The sequence below is a fragment of the Narcine bancroftii genome, chromosome 7, assembly GCF_036971445.1.
Source record: "Narcine bancroftii isolate sNarBan1 chromosome 7, sNarBan1.hap1, whole genome shotgun sequence".
NCBI lineage: Eukaryota > Metazoa > Chordata > Chondrichthyes > Torpediniformes > Narcinidae > Narcine > Narcine bancroftii.
This window is the reverse complement of record NC_091475.1, coordinates 53,226,766-53,253,985: the sequence shown is the minus strand read 5'-3', so window position 1 is coordinate 53,253,985 and position 27,220 is coordinate 53,226,766. Positions and strand designations below refer to the sequence as shown.

The window sequence follows — 27,220 nt, the reverse complement described above, 5'->3', positions numbered from 1 at the left end:
CATAGAGAGCTCAATAGTGGAGAGGGTCAAGATCTTCAAATTCTTGCGTGTCAACATCTCTGAGGAACTGCAGCCTCCATGTTGATACAATCACAAAGAAGGCTCACCAGCAGCTATACTTTGTGAGTCTGTACGTCATTGAAGACTCTCAGAAACCTCTACAGGTGTACCGTGGAGAACACTCAGCCTGGTATGGAGGCGCCAATTCTCAGGACAAGAATAAACTCCAGAGGGTTGTTAACTCGGCCTGCGACTTCACAGGCACCAGACTTCACTCCATCGAGGACATCAACATGAGGCGTTGTCTTAAAAAGCAGCCTCTATCCTCAAAGACCCCCACCCCCCTCAGGCCATGCCCTCTTCACTCTGCTACCAACGGAAAAAAGGTACAGGAAACTAAAGATGAGCACTCAGTGGCACAAGGACAACTTCTTCCCTGCTTCCATCAGATAGATTCCTGAATAATCAACGAACCAAAGACACTGCCTCACTTTTCATGCAATATTTTGGCTTTTAAAAAAACTTATTGTTGTAAAAGTTGTTTATATGAATGCCTGCTCTTTGATTGCTGCTGTAAACTACTGGATTTCGTAACTTGTTCAGAACAGGGAGAATGTTGCGATCATGATGTGAGAGGGGTGCAGGGCTGAGGGTGAAGGGAAAGCATGTGCTGAGTATTCCAGTAGAGCAGAGCCTCGTCTGTTGTTTGGAACTTGATGTCTCGTGGAAATGTTGGCGAGTGTGGATCGTGTCTTGATGGTTGAAGCAAATGGTGCAATCTGGCCCATTAATCTCCATGCAGAGAATTGCTGGAGGAACTCAGCAAGTCTGAAAACACCCTTGGACAGAAATGGTCAGTCAACATTTCAGCTCAGGACCCTTTGTGACCATCCATCTCCACTTACAGGGGTTGCTTGTACAGACTGTCATGTCCATCGGGAAATGCCTTGAAAATGACTAGTTTCTGTGGGGGAGACAAGATTATTGGCTCTATTTGAATGAGCACCTGCCACATTAATTCTAGGCCATTGAAATGAAAATCAGCCTTGGTGGTATCAAATGAGGAGAGAGAAACAGAAGTAACAAAATGAATCCACTTTAAAGCTGGCAGGAGTTCTTTGGGAAGAGCCCAAATGTCTCGGAAACCAGTTTCTAAGATTACCTTCTCAGTCTGGTGTTACCTGCATTTGGTATGCTGATGGCTTCTGACAGGAATGGACCATTCCTGCTGTTCTCAGGCTGATGCCAGGATAAACAACCAGACCTGCTCTGGGCCAGTTAGAAGCAGCTGGCTCCAGACAGATATCTTGCAAAGTTTCAGTGGGGGAGTACAAATAAATTGACATGATTGAGTGCACCAAGCAGGGCGGCTTTTGAAATGCTTTTTCTGACGTGTAATTTCATTTTATTGAGAGATAAAGCACAGTAACTTCTGGCCCATGAGCCTGCTCTGCCCAAATACATCCATATGACTTGTTAACCAATAAACATTGTATGTCTTTTAAACATGCAAGGAACCCAGAAGAAACCCACACAGACAAGAGGAAAATGGACAACCTCCTGACAGACAGTGCTGGAGTGGAACCAATAGTGATGTGTTAAATCACTACACTAACCACGTCCTGCCTCAGCAATACTCATATACCTCCTGTAAGTGAGTGTACCTTCGCCCAGTGAGTTCATGGCAGAAATTATGGTTATTTTGTTATTTTTATTGTATTCTTATTATTATTTTGATTATGTTGGCCTGTACAAACTCAGACATGAATAATAAAAGAGAACGCTGAAGTCTTTTAAAGAGTCTAATTTCCCATGAATCAGAAGTTCAAGACAGACCTTGCATTGATCAGAAAGTCAACAATACAGCAGCTTGGGATGTAAGAGGTGAAAGGAAACAATAGCCCCTTTCACGCTTGCAAAGTGGTCCCAAGAATTAACCGCCAATCGGCCTTTAAAATGCCTAGTGTGAAAGCAAAATCAGCTCAACGCTGGGGATTGACGGCCTCGATCCCTGGTACAATCCCCAGCATCTGCAGACACCGGCGTTGCAATCAGGCAAGTGTGAAACGGGTAATTGCCTTGTGGGATTGAAATGACCCAAGTTTTTGTGTGAGTGCAGGAACACAAAAGAAAAAAAGATTGAAATGAAAGTATAAACTGCTGTGGGAAAGGCGCAGCGTGGGGGGGGGGGGTGTAGCGAGGGGAAGAGAGAGAGAGAGAAAGAGAGAGGAAATAAATAGTAATAAATAATAGTGGACAATTTTTAAACAGGGTGGAAAAATTGGTAGCGCATTAGCACACAATTTATAAAGACCATGGGGAAAAAAACAATGGCAGATCTGACTTCCCAGAATGCCATATGGCATTCTATGAATGCTCCATGCATGCAGCTCTTTCACTGCTGCATGGAATTTTTGGAGGGAAGGTCCACCATCGTTTTTTTCCCCTCAGGATTTATAACTTTCCCGTGCTGTATAAATTATGCACTATATAGCGCTACCAACGTTCCCACACTGTATAAGTTGTGTGTTAAAGTGTTACCAACTTTCCCACCCTGTTTAAAAATTGTCTGCTATTGCTAGCACTTTCCCACGGTCCCTTATAAAAGTCGGCATAACAGCAGCAGGGGTGGAAGGCCTCATATTATGCTGTACATGAAGTTTAATTATGTTATAATTATGCATGATTAATTTTGTTCAAATTTAAGATCATAATACATTGATCAGGATTTATGGCAGGTCCACCATCACTTGATGTGTCATGATATCACTGGTAGAATGTAGAACAGTCTTAACCCTAGGGATGGCCAGTGTGAAAGAGTTCAGTGTCCCAGTTAGGAGTGATCTAGTGTAAAAAGCCAAACCCCCATACCTATCCCAGGACACTGAACTGCCGATTGAGTGGGATGCAAGAGCAAAAGGGACTAATGATAACTGGAAAGTAAGGGGACTCTAACCTGTCTGTGTGGAGCCTTGCACAACAAACTGGTAACCAGTGAAAGATTGCAGCTACTTCCCATTCTCACCCACAGAGTGTCTGAAACTATGCGCCACTGGTTTAAAATGACTTGCATGAGATTCAGAGCGAACTAAAGGAGGAATTGTTTCATCCAGAGGGTGAAGGTAAATCGGGAACTCTATACCTGAGGTGGTGGCGGATGCAGGAATACTCACAAATCACCAAAACAGAGAAGGGTGTGGACCAGGCTGGAAAAACGGGATTAGTACAAGCAGGACTTGATGGTCAACATGAGCTGTGGGACCTTAATCTGTGCTGTGTCAGTCTATGACCCTTGGGAGATTCCAGAGTTGAGCAAATAGGCTGCTTCTCCCTGTATGACAATGCATTTCGTTACTAGAATTTGATGCAAGATATTGACCAAGCATTGTGTGCTTGAAACCTTAGTTATTTGCATGGTGTCATCTTCACCACAGGCAGCTATCTAAGAATTATTGAATTCTTGTCAAAAAAAGTCATACTTCAAAAATTTTTTTGAAAACATGAACATTATGTTGAACCACAGTTGCATCTATTTTATTGAACCATAGAACTGCAGACTGCAAAAGAAATCTTGGTCTCAAAGAAATTAAAGGCAGCGAAACATGCAATAAAATGCCGACTATGGAAAAAAAGTCAGACTCAATCATCTCCAGCTAAAACTACTCAGCTGCAGAAATTAATATATCAATGTCCAAAGGGTTTGAACTTCCACTGCTTCCATTAGTGAGATGAATTCACTTCAGTGATGCTGTCTGGATAGGGCCTGCACCAGCACCCAGGAGTTAAGCAGTGGATATCCTCTGGCACTTCTGCCAACTTCAGCCAGATCCCAGCGACATCAATCCCTCCCCCTTCCCACTCTTCTTTTTGCAGGGATCATTCTCTCAGAGTTTCTCTGGTCCACTTTTCTCTCCTCAACTATCCATCCACCCCCTTTGTAACGTCCCCCTTTGCAATGTCCCACTGCAATCACAGAAAGTGCAAAACTTGTCCCCATACCTCCATCCAGAGCCACAATTCCAGGTGAGACAGAGTTTACATGTACATGGTCCAACCTAATCTACTGCATTCAACATGGGCTTCTCTATATCACTAAGATCTAACATTGATGAGGTGACCATTTTGCTGAGCTCTATCTGTGGTTGAAGCTTGCTCTCCCATTTGAATTCCCTTCACCCTTCTCACACAGATATATCTATCTGTCCTTGGCCTCATCCAAAGCCGGGGTGAGGCCAAACATAAACTTGAGGAACAACACCTCATATTTCTTTTGGACAGTTACAAATCGAACGATATGAACATGAAATTTTTCCAGTTTTAGGCAACACCCACCTCTCTCTGTTTCTTTACTCTCTCCTGTTCTTGCACTTTTCTCCAACCTCTCCCAGTGGTTTATCTTCATCTTCACCATCTTCTGGCAATGCTCGTTCACCTCTTAGATCCTTCCTGCTTCTTCCACACTTTGATACCCTTTGTAATTCCCCTTCCCACTTCAGTCTTGATCAAGGGTCCTGATCTGAAATGTTGACTGTCCATTTCTAGTCACCCACCAAGTCCCTCCAGCAGCTCATTGATTGTACTGAGCAATGGATGGCAGATGTGGAGACCAATGCTGCTGCGTTTCAGATACATTTGTGCAAGAATGACATGTCCTGGGATTTGTGTGTCTTCCACCCTAAGGTGCTTAACCACTGTGTTTCACTCCAGCTCTCAGTGATGGCAATTAACATGCAGAGAATGCAGGAGTCACACTGGAACACGTTCCATTGCATGTTCCCAAAAGATTTACAGACTGGGCCCTTTGAAAATTAAAGAAAGACTTGCACTCAACTGGTATTTCACATTTTCGTTTTGGATGCGTGCAAGCAGTTTCTCCTTGGTTGAGAGTGGAAGGCCAACATTTAGGATGCATAAAACTCAGCAATGAATCAGGGACCAAATGAAGAAGGTTAAAATATTCTGACCAAAGGCTCACCATCCCACTCTGTCTTCCTCATAACAGACTTCCCAACACTTTGTTTATATTGCAGTTTTCAACCATGTGCAGTATCTTACTTTGGGTAAGTTCTTGGTACTTCAGCTTTTACAGATTCTCTGCTGCCAACAGCTAAATTCCTTAGCTCTTTCACAAAAAAAAACATGCTAAAGACTCGAAAGCTTGGAGAACATTTCACTAGGTTTCTAATCTTCTGTATGGGTCTGACCCAAAGCACATGATACACATTAAACAAAAACACTTTGGAAGACAAGATAAGTGCTCATCTCAATACCCAAAGAACCATCTCCTTCTCCTGGAGTAGTTGCAGTGGGATAAATGTGCCCCAAAAATATGTTAACGTTTTTTCTTCACAATCTTGGCTCACTGAAGGTCTATTCACTGCACTTTTTACACATGTATTATTTGTCATTTGAGTTGAAACTGCTGTTCTGTCACATCAACAAAAGCATGAATTTATATGATGCCTTCAGCATGGCATAATATCCCATGTCAATTCATTGGAGCATGGTCACATCAAAGTTTGACATTAAACAGTGGAAGGAGATACAAGGGCAGATGTCCAAAGTAGTTGAGTCAAATAATTGGACTTGACAGAGGAGCATATCCAGGTATAAAGAGGAAAAGATACAAGGTTCAGGGAGCATCATGGCCTGGGAACAAATATAGAGACATAAATAGTGGATTGATTACATTCAGGATCAGTCAGAATGAACATAGAACATTATAGCTTATTACAGGCCCTTCAGCCCATAATGTTGTGCTAATCGCTATAAACCTACTCCACAACAATCTAATCCTTCCCTACCGTATACCTACATCCTTTATTTTTCTTACATCCATGTGCTTATTTAAGAAGTTTCTGAATGTCCCTATTGTACCAGCCTCCATCACCATCCTCTGCAATGCATTTTAGGCAGCCATCATTCTGTGGGTCAAAAACACACAGGTACCTCTGATAGCTCCCACAAGCTTTTTCCACTCACCTTAAGCAGATTTATTAAAATAAATTTGGACATGCAGCATGGTAACAGGCCCTTTTAGCTCATAAGCCCATGCCACTCAGTTGATCTCCAACCCTGGTACATTTTGAAGGGTGGGAGGAAACTGGAGCACCCAGAGGAAACCCAAGCAGATGTAGGGAGAACCTACAAACTCCTTATAGCCAGCATGGGATTCGAACCCTGGTTGCTGGCACTGTAACAGATTTGCACTAACTGTGCTGCCCTCTGGTATTTGCTGTGGTTGCCCCAGGAAAAGGTGCTGATTCTTCACCCGATCTGAACCTCTCAATGTTTTTAAATTAGATATACAGTATAGTACAGTAAGAGGTCCTTCCACCAATGAGCCCAGGCTGTCCAAATACACTCAATTAACCTGCAACCTCATTGGCTTTGAAGGATGGGAGGAAACCCATTCAGACATGTGGAGAATGTACAATGTCCTTACAGACAAATGCCACATTTGAATCCTGGTTGCACGGACTGTAATAGCATTACACTAACCACCAAGCAAACCACGCCACCTTCTATCAAGTCACTTCTCATCCTTGGTCACTACAAAGTGAAAAGCCCCAGCTCTGCCAACCTTGCTTCAAAAATGTTCCCCAATCCAGACAACAGCCTGATAAGTCTCATCTTTGCCATCTCCAAACCTTCCACATCCTTCCCGTAATGATGCAACCAGAAATAAATGCAACACTCCAAGTGTGATCTAACAAGAGTTTTATATAAATGAGAATATGAACGGGTACAAGGTTGAAGGAGATGACAGAGGCAGAGAGGAAGTTGTCCTCTTTTATTTCCCAAATATTCTGACCACTGCAACTTCCTGGGTTAGAAAGTCCAGAGATTCACCACCCTTTGCAAGAAGTTCCTGTCCTCTCAGAACTCCTTGCCCGCCCATTTCTGTCTCCCCTTATTCAATATTGCCCCACTGTTGGAAATGAAATGTTGTATGGATATGAAATATTTTGGTACAATTTTTTTTCTCTTTATTTTCATATATATAAATATTTTGTTGTGAAGTGTATTTTGTATATTTACCAATAACTTTTCAATAAATAAAGTTTGAAAAAAAAAAAATTTTGGTACAATCACTAAACCAGTGGTTCACAACCTTTTTTCCGCTACTCACTCACAAACCCAGGGAGATGTTCTCGTTCCAGGGATTAACAAATGAATCCCACTTGGATTGCCTTCAAGTCTACAACAGTCTACAGTTCATGGAACACTGTGCGGGGGCTGCTTTGTGGAGCACTGCGTGCAGGGACCAGTTTGCGGAGCACTGCGTGCAGGGACCGGTTCGCGGAGCACTGCGTGCGAGTTTGGTCAAGAAGTACTGGGATTGGTGATGATCCACAGACAAGAATGGATCAGGCTTCACTGCTGGGAAAAGTCACTAATCATGGTATTGGGACTGGTTAATAGGTTTTGATGCTGCGACATTGATGAGTGGTATCCTGTAACCTTATGTCTCTTCCAAATGAAATGAGTAAATTATTCTGAAATATTTATCCATATTTTTTCATTAATTTTTTATAAATTAATGTGATTATTATTGAATGCTTATTAGGTGTAGACTGTGGTCTAGAGTAACACTATTTCAAATGGTTGAATATGTATAGTCAAATGATAATAAACAAACAGTGAATGGCTTTTGATGCTGTTACAGTGAAAGCTTAAACAGGTTAGGATTTATTCCCTGGAACATGGAAGAATGAAGGGACATTTGATAGGGGTACACAAAATTAGGAGGGGTATATATAGAGTAAACGCAATCAGGCTTTTCTAGTGAGGATGGGTGAGAGAAGAACTAGAGGATATAGCTAAAGTATGAAAGGTGAAAATGTTTAAAGGAAAATTGGGGAGTGGAACTTCTTCATGTAGAGGGTGGTGAGAGTGTGCTATATGAGCTGCCAGCTGAAGTGGAAAATGTGGGCTGGATTTTGATATTTCAGAAAAATCTAGATGGGTACCTGGATGGGAAGGCTATGGTTCTGATGCAAGTTGCTGGGACAAGACAGGATGATAGTGCAATGCAGGCTAGATGGACTGAAGGGCCTGTATACGTGCTGTAGTGTTCTATGGTTCTAGTTTACGAAAAGCAATTGGGACTTGTGGATGGGCTTCCATGATGAGAAAGTTGGCAAGCTTCACACTTCTCTGATTGACTTGGTTCAGTCTTGGTTTTTATTGCAGGGTTTGATGCTGGGCCAGGATGCCTTATCCACATATTCATCATCATTTTCCATGTGACACAATGAACTGGGTCACCACACGACTTCGGCTCTGACGGATTCACCTGACTTGACAGTCCCCTCACATTCACCAATGCATCAGGGGCAGGGACTCGGGCCGGTATCCTTCAGCACCCTCCTGAAGTAACCTGGAGTCCATCCAGCTGAGAATGGCCAGTCAATGGGGAACATTTATTTCAAAAATCTCTGCTACTCAACAATCCCATTTGTTGGAGCCATTCGGGGAACTGTGGAGCATGCTGTTACTTTTGCAGCCACATCCATATTGGAAACAGGGTGTTTTATGACTGCAATGCCTTCCGAACAGAGTTCAAAACATCAAATTTCAGCTCATTCCATGCACCTGTATCATAGGAAGGCAACAAGTTTCTTCAGTCTCTTATTCACTGAAGAGAATTTATCCAAAGTAGTACAGGTATAACCCACCTTATAAATACTCAAATTATGAAAATTCACTTTTACAAAGAAAGTCATTTTCACTTTTATGAAAGAATTTGAATGGGATTTTGTTTTTATGAAAATACCCTTCAATAGTAGTGAATGGACCTTCGAGGACACCATTTTGGCTTACGAAAGGTTCCATAGATTCATCAAGCAGGATATACTGTATTACAATTATAAACTGGTCCATTCCAGGACAGGAGACAATTTTGAAGAGTGACAAAATGTCCATGCTCACTGCGGTCTGTGATGATGGCTCGGGCCTCCTGATTGGTTGTCTTGTTCTTCAGGTTCTGTGCTGCAGTGATAAGCTCATCCAGCTGAGGGCGCTTTTGATCCAAGTCTTGCAGAGTGGCCTGGAAGACAGGAAGGCAACAACAACTGATGACCAGGAAAGGTTCTCCACCAGACACCATTTGATGGAGGCTCAAACAGATTCATTTCCAGATACAGTACGTGGGACTGACTTGTATACCAACACAAGTAATGAACATAAATGTGAAAGGTTCACAAATCCACTTGGAAGCCCATAAAATGACTCAATGACAGGTTTTAAAAATGCCACGAGGTTGGAGATGTGCTGCTCTCAGCAGCTATTCCAAGCTCAGCCTAGAAATTGCAATTAATCGTCCGTGCTGATCCTCAATTTCATGGTTATTGGCAAACAAAATGTTTTTCATTCATGCCCATAATTAGATGCACATAAGTAAATATGAACACATTGAAGTAAAAAGATACATTGATATTGTGGTTTTGATCTCACCATGTCATTAGGGGCAATTGGACATGTCACATGAACTACTGATAGATCAAGGTACAAGGCTCAATTTTCAAGGTTCCTTTTGCTGCAACATAATAAATTTAAAAAATGTTACTTGATATACTTTAACTTTTGCCTGATGCAAGGCAGACCAAGAGTCGACATTAGTACTGTCCAGCGCCCCTTACAGTATGAGAGGAAAATAAAAAGAGAATCTCTTCAGACACTGAGTGCTCCCACAGCCTCTGAACACAGACTCCTGGTCGATTCTTCGGCAACCTGAGCTCCACATCCAAACCTATGACATGATCAGGAAGCCTTCAGCGTCCAAGGACATTCGGGAGCCCTTCTTGTTCTCAGCACCCTCTCGAATCCTGGCTACCATGAGCTGGTGTCCAGCAGTCCATGCGGGACCCCGGCCGCAAATCACAGCAGCCTTCCACTGAGCCCTTCCCTAGTGTACTGCTGTGGTCGCCAACATGGTAGGGTCTTTCAGCCGCTGAGCCTCTCACTGGTCTGCTGCCGTGGTCACTACCCTGTAGGGTCATATCCCACATTTGTCCTTTTCAAAAGAGGGTGGGGGAGATGTTCTTCCCATTTCAGGTGACCTGCACTTCCCCGAGTCTGCAACCTCTCGTGGCAACTGCCTGGAAGCACAGGCATCATCATCTTGGGTACAGACTTAGTGGTTGCAGGATTTTACTTACAAACACCGTTGGACCTTTTAAAGGGCGTTTAAAGCCTGTATGCAGCTGGTGGCAGAAGGACAAGGAACAGTGCTGTATCTATGCTCATCACTATCCTGGAAATGCCCCCAGTGGTCATGCTGCTCTTACAGTAGCTCTGGCAACACCACCTTTTTTTTTAAACTACAGACATAATGTTCACAGAGAAAGAAGTAAGACCAAAACCAGGACAAAAGAAATATTTAAATTTCTGGTTCACAGAGAAATGTCGGCAAGAATTCCAGGCTTCTTCAAGTCACAACGCTGGATAGTTTTGGATCAATGTCAGCTGCTAGAGGGCTGGGGTCTATGATTGTGGGAGTAATTCTACCAGCCAACCTGGTTTCACACAATTGCAAGCCATTTCCTTACAATAAATGGATCATTGGTTCATAATCCATTGTTGCAGATTGATACATATAAAACAATTCGTCCATGATGATAACGGTGACTCCTTGAACAAATCCCATTTGCCTCTGTTTGGCTTATATCCCTCTCAACCTTTCCAATCCACGTACTTGTCCAAATGTGGCTTATCTGAGATTATAACAGGATTGAAATGAAGTGGGAAAGTGGGCCAAAGAATGGTGAATGGAATTTAACTCTGACAAGTGCAAGGTGCAGCACCTTCATAAGTTAAACCAGGGCAAGAATGAGAGTAAATACTGATTACCAAGTACATACAGTAGTTCCATGAAAGCGGCAACACATATTGACAGGGAGGTTAAAAAGACATTAGGCACATTTGCTTTCATTGGTCAGTGTTGCATTGCAACTGTACTGGATCCCACCTCATCTCATCTTCAAGACTAGCCCACCATGCAGAACCTTGTTAAAGGCCTCAACTCACTGGCATTCATTCCTCCAGCTCATCCTTGCAGCACTTTCAAAATAAAGGGACATGAGCCACCTTCCAGTTTTGCAGTGCCTTTGTGACTGACCAAGAGACTAAAATCTTTGCCAAGCAATTTCTTTCCTATCTTCCTACAATGTCCAAGGATACACTTGTTCAGGGATTTACCCCTCTTTTGCGCCTTGATGGCCAACATCTCCTCTTTCTTTCTATCAATATGTTTCAGACATTACTTGCTCCCTTTTGTGACCTTCTCCACTGTAAATCCAGAAGAGAAGTGCTAATTGAAGACTTCACCCATCTCCCAAGACTCCAAACTCAGAGACCACAATGATCCTATCAGGGCCCTCTTGTCTCCCTGTTATTTGCTAAATCTCCCTAGTTACTTGGGTAGCTGCTATTTGACAATGGCAAATAGCAGGTAATATCGGTTTAAAGCAAGTGGAGTAAAGTTTAGAGGAGATGTCAAAGGTAATTTTTTTTACTCAGAGAGTGATGGGTGCCTGGAGTGCATTGCTGGGGTGGGGGGGGGGGGGGTGGGGGGGTGGGCTGGTGCAATAGAGACATTCAATTGACTCTTAGATAGGCACACGGATAGAATAAAATAGAGGGCTTGGATGTGAGGTAGGGAAGGATTACATTGTTGAGTAGTTGATTTCCATCAGTTTGCACAATATTGTGTTCTGAAGCTTCTGTACTGTGCTGTAATGTTCAAGTTACCCTTTTATTCTTAATATCTTTGGGAAATCTTTGAGCATTCTTCTTTAACTTATCTGGCAAGATCATCTCTGTTCCCTATTTTGTCTGCTTGATTTTTTTCATCAGTGAATTCCTATGCTCCTTGAACTCCTTAGGGGATTGACTTGATTCCAATATCCATTGTGGCATGGCAGAAGATGGAGTGGTCAGCAAATGGTCGGGAAGGAATGAGTCATGAAACATCTCTCCACCAGTGCAGGGAGCGATCACCTATGCATGATAAGTACGTGGCTCAACAGAGCAGCATCCCACTGATATAGAGCATCCGACCAATGTTTCCTTGGAGCACCAATATCTGCATTCTTCACTGCTGTGAAATTAACAGATCCAGAGAACACATGACAGAAAACCATGCAATGGATAAACATTACAGAATGAAAACAGATTTGCAAGCCTTGTTATGCAGAGTGATGGGAGTTCATCAAGTATCTAATCCAAGATATGGTTTTCCAATGTCAGATGTTTAGTTTCAAGCCAACGTCAATGTCAAACTTTTGTTCCATTCCCAGTTATTGGCTTAATGCTCTATTTGCATTCTCAATGCTGCAATCCCAATACTTCTCCTCCTGCTCCACCATTTCAATCGACAGTGATTTAATGTCCAAAAATGAACTCCTCTGGCATTTCTCAGAATCTTTAATGCTCATAAATTTAGTAGTAAGTGTACATTTTTCACATCTGGTAATAATGTATTGCCTTTTAAAGGCAATTTCTTGGACAATAGCTTCATATCCATCAGCATTTAAATGCCAGTCTCTTCACCAGATGGTTAGCTTAAGGCAATTCTATCTTCACTGTGACTTGCAACAATTTTTTTACTCTGATACTTATGCACAGGCAAAGCCATTTTACAAGTTAGCATGAGCTTCAATTGTTAAAGCCAAGACAGAGCTTGAAGTTAATTCCTGCATCAAAATTGAGCTGAAGGGGTCTTTCAGATTTCGGTCACTCCTTTTCTCCACCTCCAACATGAACCAAACATTAGACGTAGCTGCAGCTCAAAACAAAACGTTTGTGTCTCATGTTATCTGTATCCTATCTTTCTTCTGCTTGGCTTCGCGGATGAAGATTTATGGAGGGGTATGTCCACGTCTGCTGCAGGCTCGTTGGTGACTGACAAGTCCGATGCAGGACAGGCAGGCACGGTTGCAAGGGAAAATTGGTGGGTTGGGTGTTGGGTTTTTCCTCCTTTGTCTTTTGTCAGTGAGGTGGGCTCTGCCGTCTTCTTCAAAGGACGTTGCTGCCCGCCGAACTGTGAGGCACCAAGATGCACGGTTGGAGGCGATATCAGCCCACTGGTGGTGGTCAATGTGGCAGGCACCAAGAGATTTCTTTAGGCAGTCCTTGTACCTTTTCTTTGGTGCACCTCTGTCATGGTGGCCAGTGGAGAGCTCGCCATATAACACGATCTTGGGAAGGCGATGGTCCTCCATTCTGGAGACGTGACCCACCCAGCGCAGTTGGGTCTTCAGCAGCATGGATTCGATGCTTGCGGACTCTGCCAGCTCGAGTACTTCGATGTTGGTGATGAAGTCATTCCAATGAATGTTGAGGATGGAGCGGAGACAGCACTGATGGAAGCGTTCTAGGAGCCGTAGGTGATGCCGGTAGAGGACCCATGATTCGGAGCCAAACAGGAGCGTGGGTATGACAACGGCTCTGTACATGCTGATCTTTGTGTGTTTCTTCAGGTGGTTGTTTTTCCAGACTCTTTTGTGTAGTCTTCCAAAGGCATTATTTGCCTTTGATACATCACCATTGATACATCCACCAGCACTGAATTTCCAAATGAACAATCTCCATCAATTGTGAAATATCCTCCCAACTCAAAAAGAAAAACCTTAAAGCGCAATTCAATAAAATGTAATCTAATTTGTTCAATTGCTTCAAACAGTTGCTTTGGCTACAGCCCTTTTACCATTAATATTTTCAGTTATTCGTTTCATTTTAAAATGTGTATCTTGAATCTGCAGATCAGGTATTTGGAGATTAATCTACTAACATGTATGAGCAGGCCAAAACATTAAAAAGAACAAAAAATGTATTGGTGTAATGATTAAAAGTGGGGCACATTGAACTAGAATTACCTTGAACAGCCAGAGAGATAATCTGCTGTAATAACTTGCTAAGATGCTGCTTTGTCATGTTTCCTTCCCATTTGAGCTTTGTCTTGTTACAGAGGATTGAGTGCAGTACGGTACCATTCATCCAAAATGCTTGGGACCAGACGTTTTACGGTTTTTGGAACAATGGAACTGAGCAGCTCAGTAGCATCAGTGATTAAGTAGCAACAACAAACGGCAGGCCTTTTGAGCACCGACATGGTACCACTAAATGGAAAAAAAAAATCTCTGCTGACATGGTACCTGCAGGCCTTTTTGCCATTTTCAATCATATCTTTGTATACCAGAGTTCTGTTGTTATCAAAATGGCGCCCTCAGAGCGTCAGAGCCCCACATGGGCAAGGCAGGTGGTGAATTGTTTTCAACTTGTGACGTCATGTTGGTGCTAAACAAAATAAATCGGTTTCTGGATTTTTTTTTGGTTTTCAGATGTGGGGTACTTGACCTGAACTTCGCAAATTGGGTAGTTGTGAGATTAACAGAACAATCTACTTTCATAGCACAACCTCTCATAACTTGGACATTTACTTGAACTGTATCAGCATCATTCTTTGACCACCATCAGGATTAACAAATTTCTTGCACTGAAATCATTCACCTCGAAAGGGAACAGGTTGTCTTCTTTAACCAGTGGAAAAATAACACTTTCATGCATCTTTCTCCAGCAATGGAGAGATGGGATAGGAAACTTTCTCCCAAAATGTGCTGTGATAATTCATGTTTAAATGTCCCAGATCAAAGACCTGCTGTGAAGTAAGAGCATGCAGAGGAGAGGGGGGTATTTAAATCGAGACACAGGCTTTTTGAATGGGGAAAAGAAGATCAATGTAGGCCATCAGGAGGCTTTGTCCAAAGCTAAAAGCAATGCCCCATATGCTGACCAAGCCTGAAATGATTAAATACTAATGCAGCAGTTGATTCACCATCCAAGACGTGACCCTGACTTGGACTCCATTGTACTTTTGGGCCCTTTATTGTTTGTGCCGCGAATGGGATCTAGTCATTTTACATGCTGTACTCACTTCACATTGCTGTGAACTCTCCTCCTTAAGTTCAGTTCCATTGAGTGCAATTTCAGAAGCATGCTGTGATATCACACATGTGGCACAGAGAGCACATATCCAATTCCTACTCAAAAGTGTCTTCCTCCAACATCAGTGGTATCCTTGAAATTCAAAGAATGACTATTTCTCTCCTCCCTGTATAACTGTGTCAATGCAGGGTCACCAATGATCTTTGGAAATAGGTCAGATGAAGATCAACTAAGCAGATATCATGTTTTTGAAGTTCATCAGATACCGTGTGGTCATCGTGGATCATTCAGTTCCCAGGAGAATTCCCTTATGGCTCAACTTGCAGATTTTGCCAGAGGATCTTTTTGGAGCAAGACATTTGCAGATATCGTATGGGTGCTGCCTCATTGCCCTGGAGACATGGGTTTAATCCTGCCTTGGAGGGGCGGTGTTTAACATGCTCCCTGTGACCCCTCTGAGTGGTCTAGTTTCCTTCTACATCTCAAAAGATGTGCCGGTAGTTCATTGACTACTCAATGTTACCCTCACCACAGGTGAGGAATTAAAATAGGAGTTGACCAACATCAGAGGGTGTTTGTGGCAGGTTGTTTCCAATTTGGAATTTGGAAGCCAGTGAATAAGGAAGGGGAACAGGGATGAATAGGGTTGCTCCCCTGGACCAAATGGTTCCCTCTGTGTCATATTAAGTCAAGGAGATCAATACAAAATCAGTTCTTGATGATGCAATCAGTGCCCGATCTGTCTCCAGGACGAAAGAGATCCTTTGTGAATTCAGTCAGGGTGCAGAACATGAACAGGCTACAAACCCATCTAAACAAGTGGCACAAAAGAGAGCTTACAATAGTTTATAGCCTCCCATGGACTTGATGAAGTTTCTCCACACTGGTTGCTGCACTCTGAACTTGAGTATTTATATGGGGGATCTGAATCTGCGAGTGCTTCTGAGATGAATCCAGCAACAGGTGCATTTCCCACCAAATTCTAGCTCCGGTGTAGAAAAAGAGAAAACTTCCACATTGTTAAGTCCATCAGAGCCTTTATGACGATGGCAATCCTGTTCATTAATTTCCACCTTGTGGCAAAAGTTGAAAGGAGAAAAAGGTATTTTGATCAGTGCACCTGAGAGTTGTTGAGAGTTACTGAGCCATTGCCAATTAAAAGTGTCTGTGCTCTTCAAGGACAGGGTCTCCTTTTCAGAAGGGCACCAGAAATGGGGAGAACACCCACCACAGTGAAGGAGAAGCATGAGAGACAACCTTACAGGGAAGGTGACCACAACAGCGAGGGGTTCGGAGATGAGGGACCCACACAGGCTGCGGGCAATCGGCGACTTACAGTCGAAGGACCACACAGGCTGAGGGCTGCTGGCAATTCTCATCGAGGGACCCACAAAAGCTCCGGGCTGCTGAAGATTTGACTCGTGTAATACAGGTATCGGAACCAGGATTCGAGGAGGTGCTGATGGCAAGAAGGGCTCCTGAAGGATCTTGGGCACTGAAGGCTTCCTGATCCAGCTCTGGATCTGGAGCTCGGGTTGCAATGGATGAAGCAGGAGTCTGTGTTGCTGCAGAGGCTGCAAGAGCGCTGAAGGCGATCCCGTGGACAGTGTCTCTGAAGGGAGCCTCTTTCTCTTATTGTGAGGGGTGCCAGGCAATGCATATCATGACTCTTTGTTTACCTTACGGGAGACAAAAGTTGACATGTATCATGTATATTACATTTCTATACATTATTACGTGACAATAAAAGGAACCTTGAATTTTGAAGATACAATTATACCACATCTTAATTGCTGGCTCTTTCTCTTTTGCATGCTGCCTCTCACTAACTCACTAACGTTCTTATTTTTGTCTCAAACCCTTCTCCACTCATTGAAGTCTCTCCCTCAACCAGTCACTCCACCTCTCCCAACTTTTGTCTTTATACCACTCCTTTCTTCTTTAGTCTCATTAAAGGATCCAAGCCAAAATCTTGACTGTCCATCGGTCTCCATAAATGATGCCTGACCTTCTCAGTGCCACCAGCTTCCCATTTGTCATGCTGCCTCCCCCAAACTTCAGTACCTGAGCACAACTCTCCCCCATCTTGACATGAGGAAGACCAAGTCACTGACAGCAGCTCTTGGCATGATTTTGTTCTGGAATCATCGAATTAACTCGTCTCCTCGAGCAAATGATCTAGTCAGAGAGAGACTGTTTACAACAGTGGTTCTCAACCTTTTTCTTTCCACTCACATGCCACTTTAAGTAATCCCATCCCATCAGTGCTCTGTGATTACTAAGGGATTGCTTAAAGTGGCATGTGAGTGGGAAGGAAGGTTGAGAATCACTGCTCTACACCCAATTGTTACTGAAATATTTTGTTTGAGAAAAATTGTCATTGGCCCATTTCCTTTGGAGTCATGAAACCGGGCACAGAACGAGTCAATGAGGGACGATTAAAATAGTGGTTTTCAAACTTTTTCTTTCCATCCACATACCACCTTAAGCAATCCATTACTAATCATAGAGCTCCTATGGCATAGGGGTTACTTAAAGTGGAATGTGAGTGGAAAGTAAAAGGTTGAGAACCACTGGTTTACAACCTTGTTCTTGTATTTGAATGAGATGCGAATGGCAAGGTACCTGCTCCATCACCAATGTCACATGTATCTACCTCAAGAATACTGCTCAATGCCAATGCATACCCCAGTCTATTTGCTTCAATTTTTAGTTCTGATTTTGTTTGTTCAGGTTCGATTAATCTATTCTACTTATAATTGGCCTCCCAATTTTCATTCCTTGACAAAGTTATCTCACTGAAAATCTGCTGCTTGCATCCTAACACACAGCAAATCCCATTTACCAGACACACATCTGTCTGGTAACTTATGCTGCTGGCTCAGGAACCCATGAAACTTTAATCTAAAAAATGCAGCTCTGAAGATTTGCTTTTTTTTCCAAAGAGGAATTGCATTTATGCTGTGATTTTCATGGCTTTAGACCATCTGAATGCAATTCAGTGTTGATCAAGTACTTTGAAATACAGTTGCTTCTGTAACCTCAGTCAAACAGGATCCAGCATGTTTCAATAAACACACCGAAATGCAGGAGAAATTCAGCAAGTCTTTTCAGCGTCTCCAGGAGACAAAAATGAAGACAAAGCCCCCACCAGGATCTCAGGTACAGGTGCGGCATTGACTCCTGCTCTCTTTGCTTCTCCCATCCTATCCTATGGACCACCTTCAGCTCGATGCACAAGTACCAGCAGACCCTCGCTCTCTCCCCTGCCATGGGCCTCTCTTACACTTCATCCTCCGCTGGATTATTTGTTCCAATAAACAACAACCAGAACATGACTAATTTTTCTACTTCAGTTAAAATAGTCAAGAAATAAATATTGGTGAAAACATCACTCTCCTGTGGAGGTACAAAATAAAAATCAGACCATTTCTGATCGTCAAGCCAAGTATAACACCTGGGAATATTCTCTTTCATGTTCTGTGCGAATATCAGGCTATCAACAAGATAAATATCTCACATTCAATGTTTGTAATAAATTAATCATGAATAAATCTGTTGATGTGATAGATCCTTACTACATAATTTGAACAGAAATACTGTAATAACAACAAAATCAAAATTTGTTTCAACTACCTCACCAATCATGCAAGAATAAAAATGTGATTACGTCTCTGGATGCTGATAACAAAGGTTTGTTTCTTGTTTTGCATTGATTTAATATCATGTATTAGTGTGAATGGGAGTATGAGAGGAATAATCACAGGTATAGAGGTGGGGAACAATGGGAGATGGGGTAATTGTGATGCCAGAAAATTCAGAGTGGATGTGTAGCCTGTGGGGTGGGGCAGGTGATATGCGAGTGAAATGAAGAGAACAAGATACAGTGAGAGAGAATGTCAGAGGAAGAGAATATGAGAGCGAGGGAGATATAACAACAACCTATTACATGGACAACCAACATCAAATATGGCCATGCAATTGAGCCAGGAGCACATCATGCAGTGATTCAGCCAGAATCCATTTCTATTTGTCTTTCAGATGTGATTTAACCACTTTGCTTTCATGTTACAATCAGAAAAAATACTATCTCTTTCAACAGTGGGCACCAATGCTGATGAGAACCAGAATGGGACCAGACAAACAACCCCAAGGGAGTTCACAACCTGCTGTTGTATTTATAGGAGCACAGGCCATTTATAACAAAAATGAATATCTGAACAAGTCACATAATATTTTGCTTAATACATTTCAAAAGTAAATAGAATTCTTACACAATTCTTTATTTTTTGCAAGGACAAGACTTGAATCTTGATTGGTAAAATAGTACATAAAATACAAATCTTCAACTGTGCTTTTGTGAAAAGTTGCCAGCAGACTTCCAGAGCTTTATTAACCAGATAGATCATTGAACCGTTTGATTACAACACATCATTTTATAAATCGCTGTCAGTAAATATGTGGAAATATTATTGCAGCTGGAATATAAAATGGTACACCTATAATGTTTTGGTCTCCAAATTGCTTTTGTGGATAAATTTTATGGATTCCTCTCTTTGTGCAGGAGAGATCCTCCTTAATGATGCATCATCAAGATTTAAATATTACCCACATCATGATTTTGCCTTTAACCAAACTGAAACCAAAATTCATTTTTAGATTCTCATTAGTAGCTGTCAATTGTTTTTCTACCTCAAACTTGTTTCAACTACCTCACCAATCATGATAGCAAACGGTAAATTAAAGAATTCTGGCTTCATCAGCAGACAACATCATTGGATGTTCAGAACCATAAATAGTTTTCTGATGATACAAGATAACAGCCGCGTAAAATATGATCCTTCAAAATAGCTCAGCAATTCACAACTTAATTTAAAAATCAATTTCAGCAAGGCAAGTCACAAAAATTAATTTCCCTACTAAAATTTGGACAATGATAATATCAGACAATAATGCTTTTTTTTGCAAAGATCTTCGAATAAAACCTGTTTTACTCTCTTCATGTTGCTTGGTGATACATTATAATGTCAGAAGGTTTAGCAATGCAGATTCAGAATTTTTCACTTCAGTTTTAGTACTACCTAAGTTAGACAGGCTGTATGGTGCATTCACCGCAAGTCAATAGGCTCCCTATTTGAGCTTTGAATTAAAGATGCTTAAAATACCATGAATTCACCAAGGTGACTAGAACTAAACTGGTAATCTGTTTGTTGATCTGTGGTATTGGACCATCACCTCTTTTGTGCTTCTAAACCCTGAGCGAAGCAACAAAGGCAGAGTGATCCACAGAAGCAGTCAACCTTAGAATCACAGCAGATGCAACAATCACACATTTCCCCACATGATGTGCACAGCTCCACAAGGTATACTCATATGCACGGTAACGCACGACTTTGTTTCCTCATTCGATAGTGACAGACCCAGGCAAAACATCAACTATCAACAAACATGAAATCATAGCAGATAATTATTGGGTATCATTTCAGGTAATTAACTCATTATTTGTTGAAATGCATACATGCAATTAGTACGGTAATTTCATCAAAATAAGTTCATTCACGTTCTTAATCTTCTCAATTCCAAACTGTATAGTGGAATTTGAAATTACCATTGCTGGTTTCCAGATTTATTATGCCACAGGATAACTTTTGCAAATGATCTTCAGGCATAATTTGTCTCCCAGTCATTGCGCAATTGCAACTTCAAAGATGCATTATTATAAAATACATGATTTTGCAAGTTTATATGTAATCTGTCAGACTAAACACTGCTGTTGAACCACTGCATTGACCAGGCTGCTTTTGGTTTATGACAAAATAGTTTACACTGAATTAGATCATCATCTCATTCGATTATTTCTTCATTCTTCTCATCTTCAAGCCTCTGCTCTCATTCTGACCTGCATCTTGATTTTCACTCAGATTCACTATATAATGTGAACTTTCCTTTGTTCCTTCTCTGGCAGTGAACTTTTGAAAGCCATCTCCTGGCCATCTCTTTCTGGATTGCTTACTCTTTGGTCAGAATTGTTTTCAGTTTCTCTGCAGCACCCTGGACCAACATCCCTGGTGTGACATCCATCATGATATCTTCATTTCCCTTGAAATGCCTCCTCTTTTCTGTACAGTCCTCACTCATGACATCCAGCTCAGTGTGAATTTGATCCCATTCAATAATTCCACCAACAACTCAATCTCTTTCAAATGACGTCTCATTTACTAAAGCACCAACTTCTTAAGCTGTCCCTTTTATGTTGATTCTAGCAAACAAACAGTGATTGTAGTATGATTTATTATGAAGTAGCTTCATGTACCACGCGGATAAGTTATGAACTTATTATGTCTTGGACTGGAAGAATTCCATTGCGCTGAATATGATGAATCACTGTCTAAAGGATAATTTAAACTTGGACTGTTCTAAATAGCCTCCCTCCACACTGGCATTTAGCACCAAGATCTACCTTGCTGGCTCACTTGAGATTTTGCTCTGCAAAATTATCTTCTCACTTCATGACAGTCTATTCTGATACTGAGAGTGATAGGTCACTGTCTGCCCAAGTGCCTCACTTCTGTTGAAATTCAACATTTGCTTCATTCGTAGCCTTGCAGTGGCTACAGCATCTGCAAAGGTGTTACCAGCACCTGAACAATTGACGTTTCAAAGCCACAGCTTTTCTGAAAGGCTCTCAGAATGCCATTCAGTGTATTCTCCAATGATATGACCAACTTTTTCATTCACCCCACACTATTTCACCATTATGCACTGAACAACATGACCCAATCTTTCTTCACTCTGCTTTTGCACTCAACGTTTGTATGCATTGGCCCAACATTTGGAAGCCCACCTCCTCCAAGAAGAACTTACATTGAGCTGCTTGTCTCGCCTTTTAGCACATGCTTCACATTTCTCTTCACGTGGCCAATCCTCTGATTATGTGAGTGTGTCATGACTCAATACCCTGATCATATGATCTCTCTCCAGTCCTTTGGCACATCTCCTGACACAACTGAGGAGGCAAAGATCCCTGTGAAATGCCCAGAAATCTGCTCCTTTGCCTCTCTGAGTAACATAGGATAGATCGCACCAGGTCCTGCAGACTTGTCCACTTTAAGATCCAACACCTTTTTCTACAGCAACGTGCCTTAAAATAACAGCACACTCCTCCCTGTTTTCACTATCCCCCATATCCTTCTCCTTGGTGAATACAAATGAAATACTTGTCAAGTACTTTACCCATTTTCTTTGGCTTCAGGCTATAATTTGTATGCTCTCCTTGAGTGGTCTTGCCCTCACCTGAGCTATTCTCTTGTTTTTAATGCCTGTATAAGATGCCTTGGGATCCTCTTCAATGCTACAAGCAAGGAACATTTCATCCCCTTTCATTTCCTTGTTGAAGTTCTTCATCAACTACCTTCATATTCCTCATGGGCCCTGTCTGATTTTTTAGCTTCCTGAACTTGACACATGCTTCTTTGTGCTGACTAAATTTCTAAAATATTTCATCACCCAAGGTTACCAAATTTAGCTATTTCTGTCTTTCTTCCTGAGAGGAACATGTTGGTTCTGAATAATGTTGGTTCTGAATCCTGACCAGTTCACTTTCAAACCACTCCCACACATCAGACGTGGACTTACCCAATGACAGCTGCTCCCACTCCACTCTGTCCAGCTCCTGTCTAATACTGTGGTAATTAGCCTCTCCCCAATTAAGCACTTTTCCCCAAGGTCCAGTTTTATCTTCATCCATAACTTCCTGAAAATTTGTGGAATTCTGATCAGTTAATACTGTTCACAAAATGTTTTCCCACTGAATCTCGAATCACCTGGGCAGGATCAAATGGCAAGATAAGGTTTCCGACATTGGTCTAACTGCATAGAATTTCAAGAATCCCTTTTAGATGCACCCAAAAAATTCTGTCCATTCTAAGCTTCTGGCACGAAGGATATCCCAGTTAACATTAGGGTAAGTGAAGCTTCCCGATGAAACTACTGCTTTTACAGTCTTCATAATCTCTTGATGGCTATTAGATGTCCCCATCACAGTAATTGTTTTTATACTTCTCTCACGGATGTTGTCTTCAAGTGCCACTGTGACATTCTCCCTGATCAGCAATGCCAGTCTCTCACTTCTATTATATCACTTTCGAGCACATATGAAACATCGGAATCCTGGAATTTTGAGAAGGGGTCTGCACTTGTATTTCTTACTTCCTGAGTGGTCCTAAAGAATTGAGGACAGTTTGCTTCTACCTTCATTCTCAAGTGACCCCTGAGGCCAAAGAAAGGTATGCAGACTCCAGTACAGGTGGAGTAGGACATAATGGATGAGGCAGAAGGGTGGCTGTGGGTGAAATGCTGTGTTCTGTCCATTATGCTGTCCTCTAGCAAGTTTTGACCATGATCTCCCAACACACGTTCCTTCTTCACCTTTGGGCAAGGTTTCACAGTAGTCAGTGGCGATAACACATGCATTCAGAGGGTTTGAAGAAAAATTTGAAACCTTTCCTGTCTGCCCAGTAATCTCTTCCTATTACAGAGTTTGGATTGGAGTGCCCATTTTGGGAGACTGGTGTTGGGAATGCAAACAATTTTGTCAGGAAATTGGAACTGTCCATCTGGAACATCAATGCTGGAATTTTCATTTGGAAGAGGATATTTATTTTGGTTTGCTTATCCTGCCAGTGGATTTTGAGGAATTTGCGCAAACTACATCGGTGCATTTTAACAGTGTCTTGAAGTGAATGTTCTGCATCTTAGAAGAGATGGAAGAGAAAGGGATAATGCTGAACAGTAAGCCATGAGCTCTAGCCATGTTGGAGGTCGTGTTCATTGAACAGTCTTTGACTGAGTTGGCCAAAGGGGTATCTACGAAGACTGTTATGGGCATTTCACCACTGCACTGGATCCTTCACAACATCATGTGTCACAGACTTCCAGGGCACACCACCAACCATTCAGCATATTGACGCCCGTTTTAAACCTCGAAAATGATTAGCGTTATTAATTTTCACCCACTTTCCTACTTTGTACAATTCCCAATCTTCTGACTTGAGGTCACATGCCTTGCGAGTGCTTGGAAATCTTTTATTAAACAGAAACAGATTAAATTTGTTGTAACTGTCAAATATCCAAAATATAGTGGCAAGACTGGAAAGCTGTAAGCCTCATTAGTTCTCAAATAGATTTGGAGAGCTGGAGGAGTCAGGTGATGGACTAGTGGCCGGACGGTGAACTCCAGCCCTCTCCAGAAAAGTCGGGAAAAACAAAGGAAAACACAAAGGCACAGAAATAAAAGTTACAGAAAAGTGAGTATAAAGGTGGAAAGAAGATGGCGACAAAAAAAGAAAAATCGAAAGCAACGGTAAGAAGAGAGGAAGAGAAGACAAAGGAGGAAAAAGGTGAAGGCCTTACCTGTCCGAAGAGGCCCGCTGCGGAGAGAGAAACCCGCTCCCTCAGGTCGGTAAATAATGGACTACAAAAATGGCTCGCTGAGCCGAGTAAAAGTGCGCAACCGCGCATGCGCGAAGAATCGCGCATGTGCGATGCGAATGAAAAAAAACACACCGACGGGAGGGGGGACCAGCTGGGGAGTCGATCTCCACAGCCGGCAACGACAGCTGCAGAACACCTGCAGCAAGAAGAGACCACAGAAGACAATAGAAACAAGAAAGAAGAGGAGGAAAGGGCACCAAAGAAACAACAGATGGCCAACCCAGAGGAGGAAGAAGAAGAGGAAGAGGAAGAGTACAGTGAAATAGAAGAAGAAAAGAAAGGCAAGATAAAGGATATACTTTCTCTTATTAAAGGATACATGGAGTCATTTAAAGAATGGCAAACACAGGAATTTAAGGATTTAAGAAAAAGAATAAACAACACAGAAGAGAAAATGAATAAAATAGAGATGACCTTAACAGAAATGGGAAAGAAAATGGACAAGATGGAAGAGCGGGCAGTAGCAGCAGAAATGGAGGTAGAAGACTTAAAAAAGAAATTGGAGGAATCTAATAAAAAAACAAAAGAGACACAAGAACTACTAGCTCAAAAAATAGATACAATGGAAAACCATAACAGAAGAAATAACATAAAGATAGTGGGCCTTAAGGAAGATGAAGAAGGCAAGAATATGAGGGAGTTTATAAAAGAGTGGCTCCCTAAGACCCTAGGATGTCCAGAACTACAGCAACAAATGGAAATAGAAAGGGCACATAGAGTATTGGCCTCTAAACCACAACCACAACAAAAACCAAGATCTATTGTAGTAAAATTCCTAAGATATACTACAAGAGAAAAGGTACTGGAGAAGACAATGGAAAAAGTAAGAGAGGGCAACAAACCGCTGGAGTATAAAGGGCAAAAAATCTTCATTTATCCAGATATAAGTTTTGAACTCCTAAAGAAGAGAAAAGAGTTCAATACAGCAAAGGCGATTTTATGGAAGAAAGGGTATAAATTTATACTAAAGCATCCAGCAGTATTGAAAATATTTATTCCAGGACAACAAAACAGACTATTCTCGGATCCAGAAGAAGCACGAAAATTTGCAGAACAATTACAAAAATAGACTGAGGGAGGAAGACGGGTAATGAGAGTTAAAATGATCACGATTGATATGTATGTGGGTAAAGACAAAAATAGACTGAGGGATGAAGACGGGCAATGAGAGTAAAAATGATCACGATTGATATGTATGCGGGTAAAGAGGTATAAGAGTGAATAGAGACAATGTGCATACGTGAATGTATCTGTACTTAGAGGAAAATATAGATAGTATAGACAAGAATTAATAAGGGAAGGTAATGGAATAGAGAGAATAAGGAGGGAATTAAAAGAGTGACCTTTGTGACATATGAAAAGTGAAATCTTTTCTGGGGGGGGGCGGGGTGGGGGGAAATAGCGGTCACTGCAAAATCAGTTGACACTTGCGAGTGGATTTGCAAATCCAAATGGAGAGGGGAGATGTGGTTGTCCGACAAGGGATAAAGGACAACTCAGGAGGTGAAGGGGAGATTGGGGATAAATAAGATAGAAATAGGAGAATAAGGAAAATGTTGGATGTTGTAGGAATGTTGTCTTATAAAGAGTTGAAAATAAGAAAACAGAAATGGAAAAGGAGGAAAGGTAATGATGGAAAAACGGAAAGAGAAGATAAACAAAATATAAAAGGGCTACTCTGAACTATATGACTTTAAATATTAATGGAATACATAACCAAATTAAAAGGAAGAAACTACTAAATTTAAATGAATAAATGTATTCCATTAGAAAAAATAACATATAGGTTAAGAAATAATATTGAAATATTCGAACAAGTATAGGAGCCTTACATTAAATACAATAGCGAAAACCTACCGGGGACAAACATTACCTAAGTTGATGGAAGGAGAAGGAAAGAAAAGAATGGACTCAGTAGAATTTCTGGTGTATTTTTGTTGAATCACAACATTGTCTGACTGGCTTAATGCAACCTAGATTGTATACCTAAAATGGATGAGGGGGGGGGGGGTGGGGGGGTGGCTTGGGAGGAGGGGGGGGGGGAAGAAAAAGTCACTGTATATGTGTGAAAAAGAAATAGTGTATATCATGGCTAATGTGATTTATGGTGTGAAAAAAAAAAATAGATTTGGAGAGCTGATGATCAAATAGAACTTCATCTTCCAGCAGATGAAAAATCAAATCTCATCCATGAATTTAAAGGAAAACAAACCTGAAATCACCTCTCACAAAGGGAAAAAGGCAAGATGGGCTCCACTCCATCCTGACACGGATTGTCAGGTCAATGCAACCCCTTGCCTGATAAATGAGTGCTCAGGCCATGGAGTACAAATGAAATGTTCTCTGACCTTTTGCAAATATTCATTTCTGGAACCATTTGGTTAATGAACCACATGCCATTCAGCCATATAATTTTGCATTCATGGTAATCACACAAGAGAACGTCAAGCAAAAAATATACTGGACTGGACAGTGAACCTTCAGACCCATTGATTCAATAGATCATGGATTTGGAAGACCATCTTCGTTTACTAAAGGGCCAATTTGTTTTCTCTGGATTCAGCCAGTTTCAGTGCACCTGCTGTCTGATCCAAAGTGAAAGCACAAAGCCATTTCAGGAAGCATGGAAGCAAACTGTATGAAGGGGACCTTGTATCTGTGCACTGGTTCTGTGGTGTAGACAAGATAGCATAGGAAATGTGAAAGCCAGTACAGATAGACCTCGACTCACGATGTTCCGACTTACGATATATCACCATTACGATGATCAGAATCTGTT

General features: G+C 41.7%; 1 protein-coding gene across 24 annotated transcripts in view; it reads right to left on the bottom strand.

Moving 5' to 3' along the window:
- The window catches only part of dmd (dystrophin), a 1,604,005-nt gene that overhangs the window by 344,619 nt on the left and 1,232,166 nt on the right, over nt 1-27,220 (bottom strand). For all 24 annotated transcript variants that reach the window (XR_011341867.1, XM_069890130.1, XM_069890120.1 and 21 more), the window contains one exon: nt 8,935-9,052. Coding sequence is in view for 23 of the 24 variants with exons in the window: in XM_069890130.1 (XP_069746231.1) it covers nt 8,935-9,052 (118 nt within the window). In the remaining variant the exon portion in view is untranslated. The remainder of the gene's footprint in view (nt 1-8,934; nt 9,053-27,220) is intronic.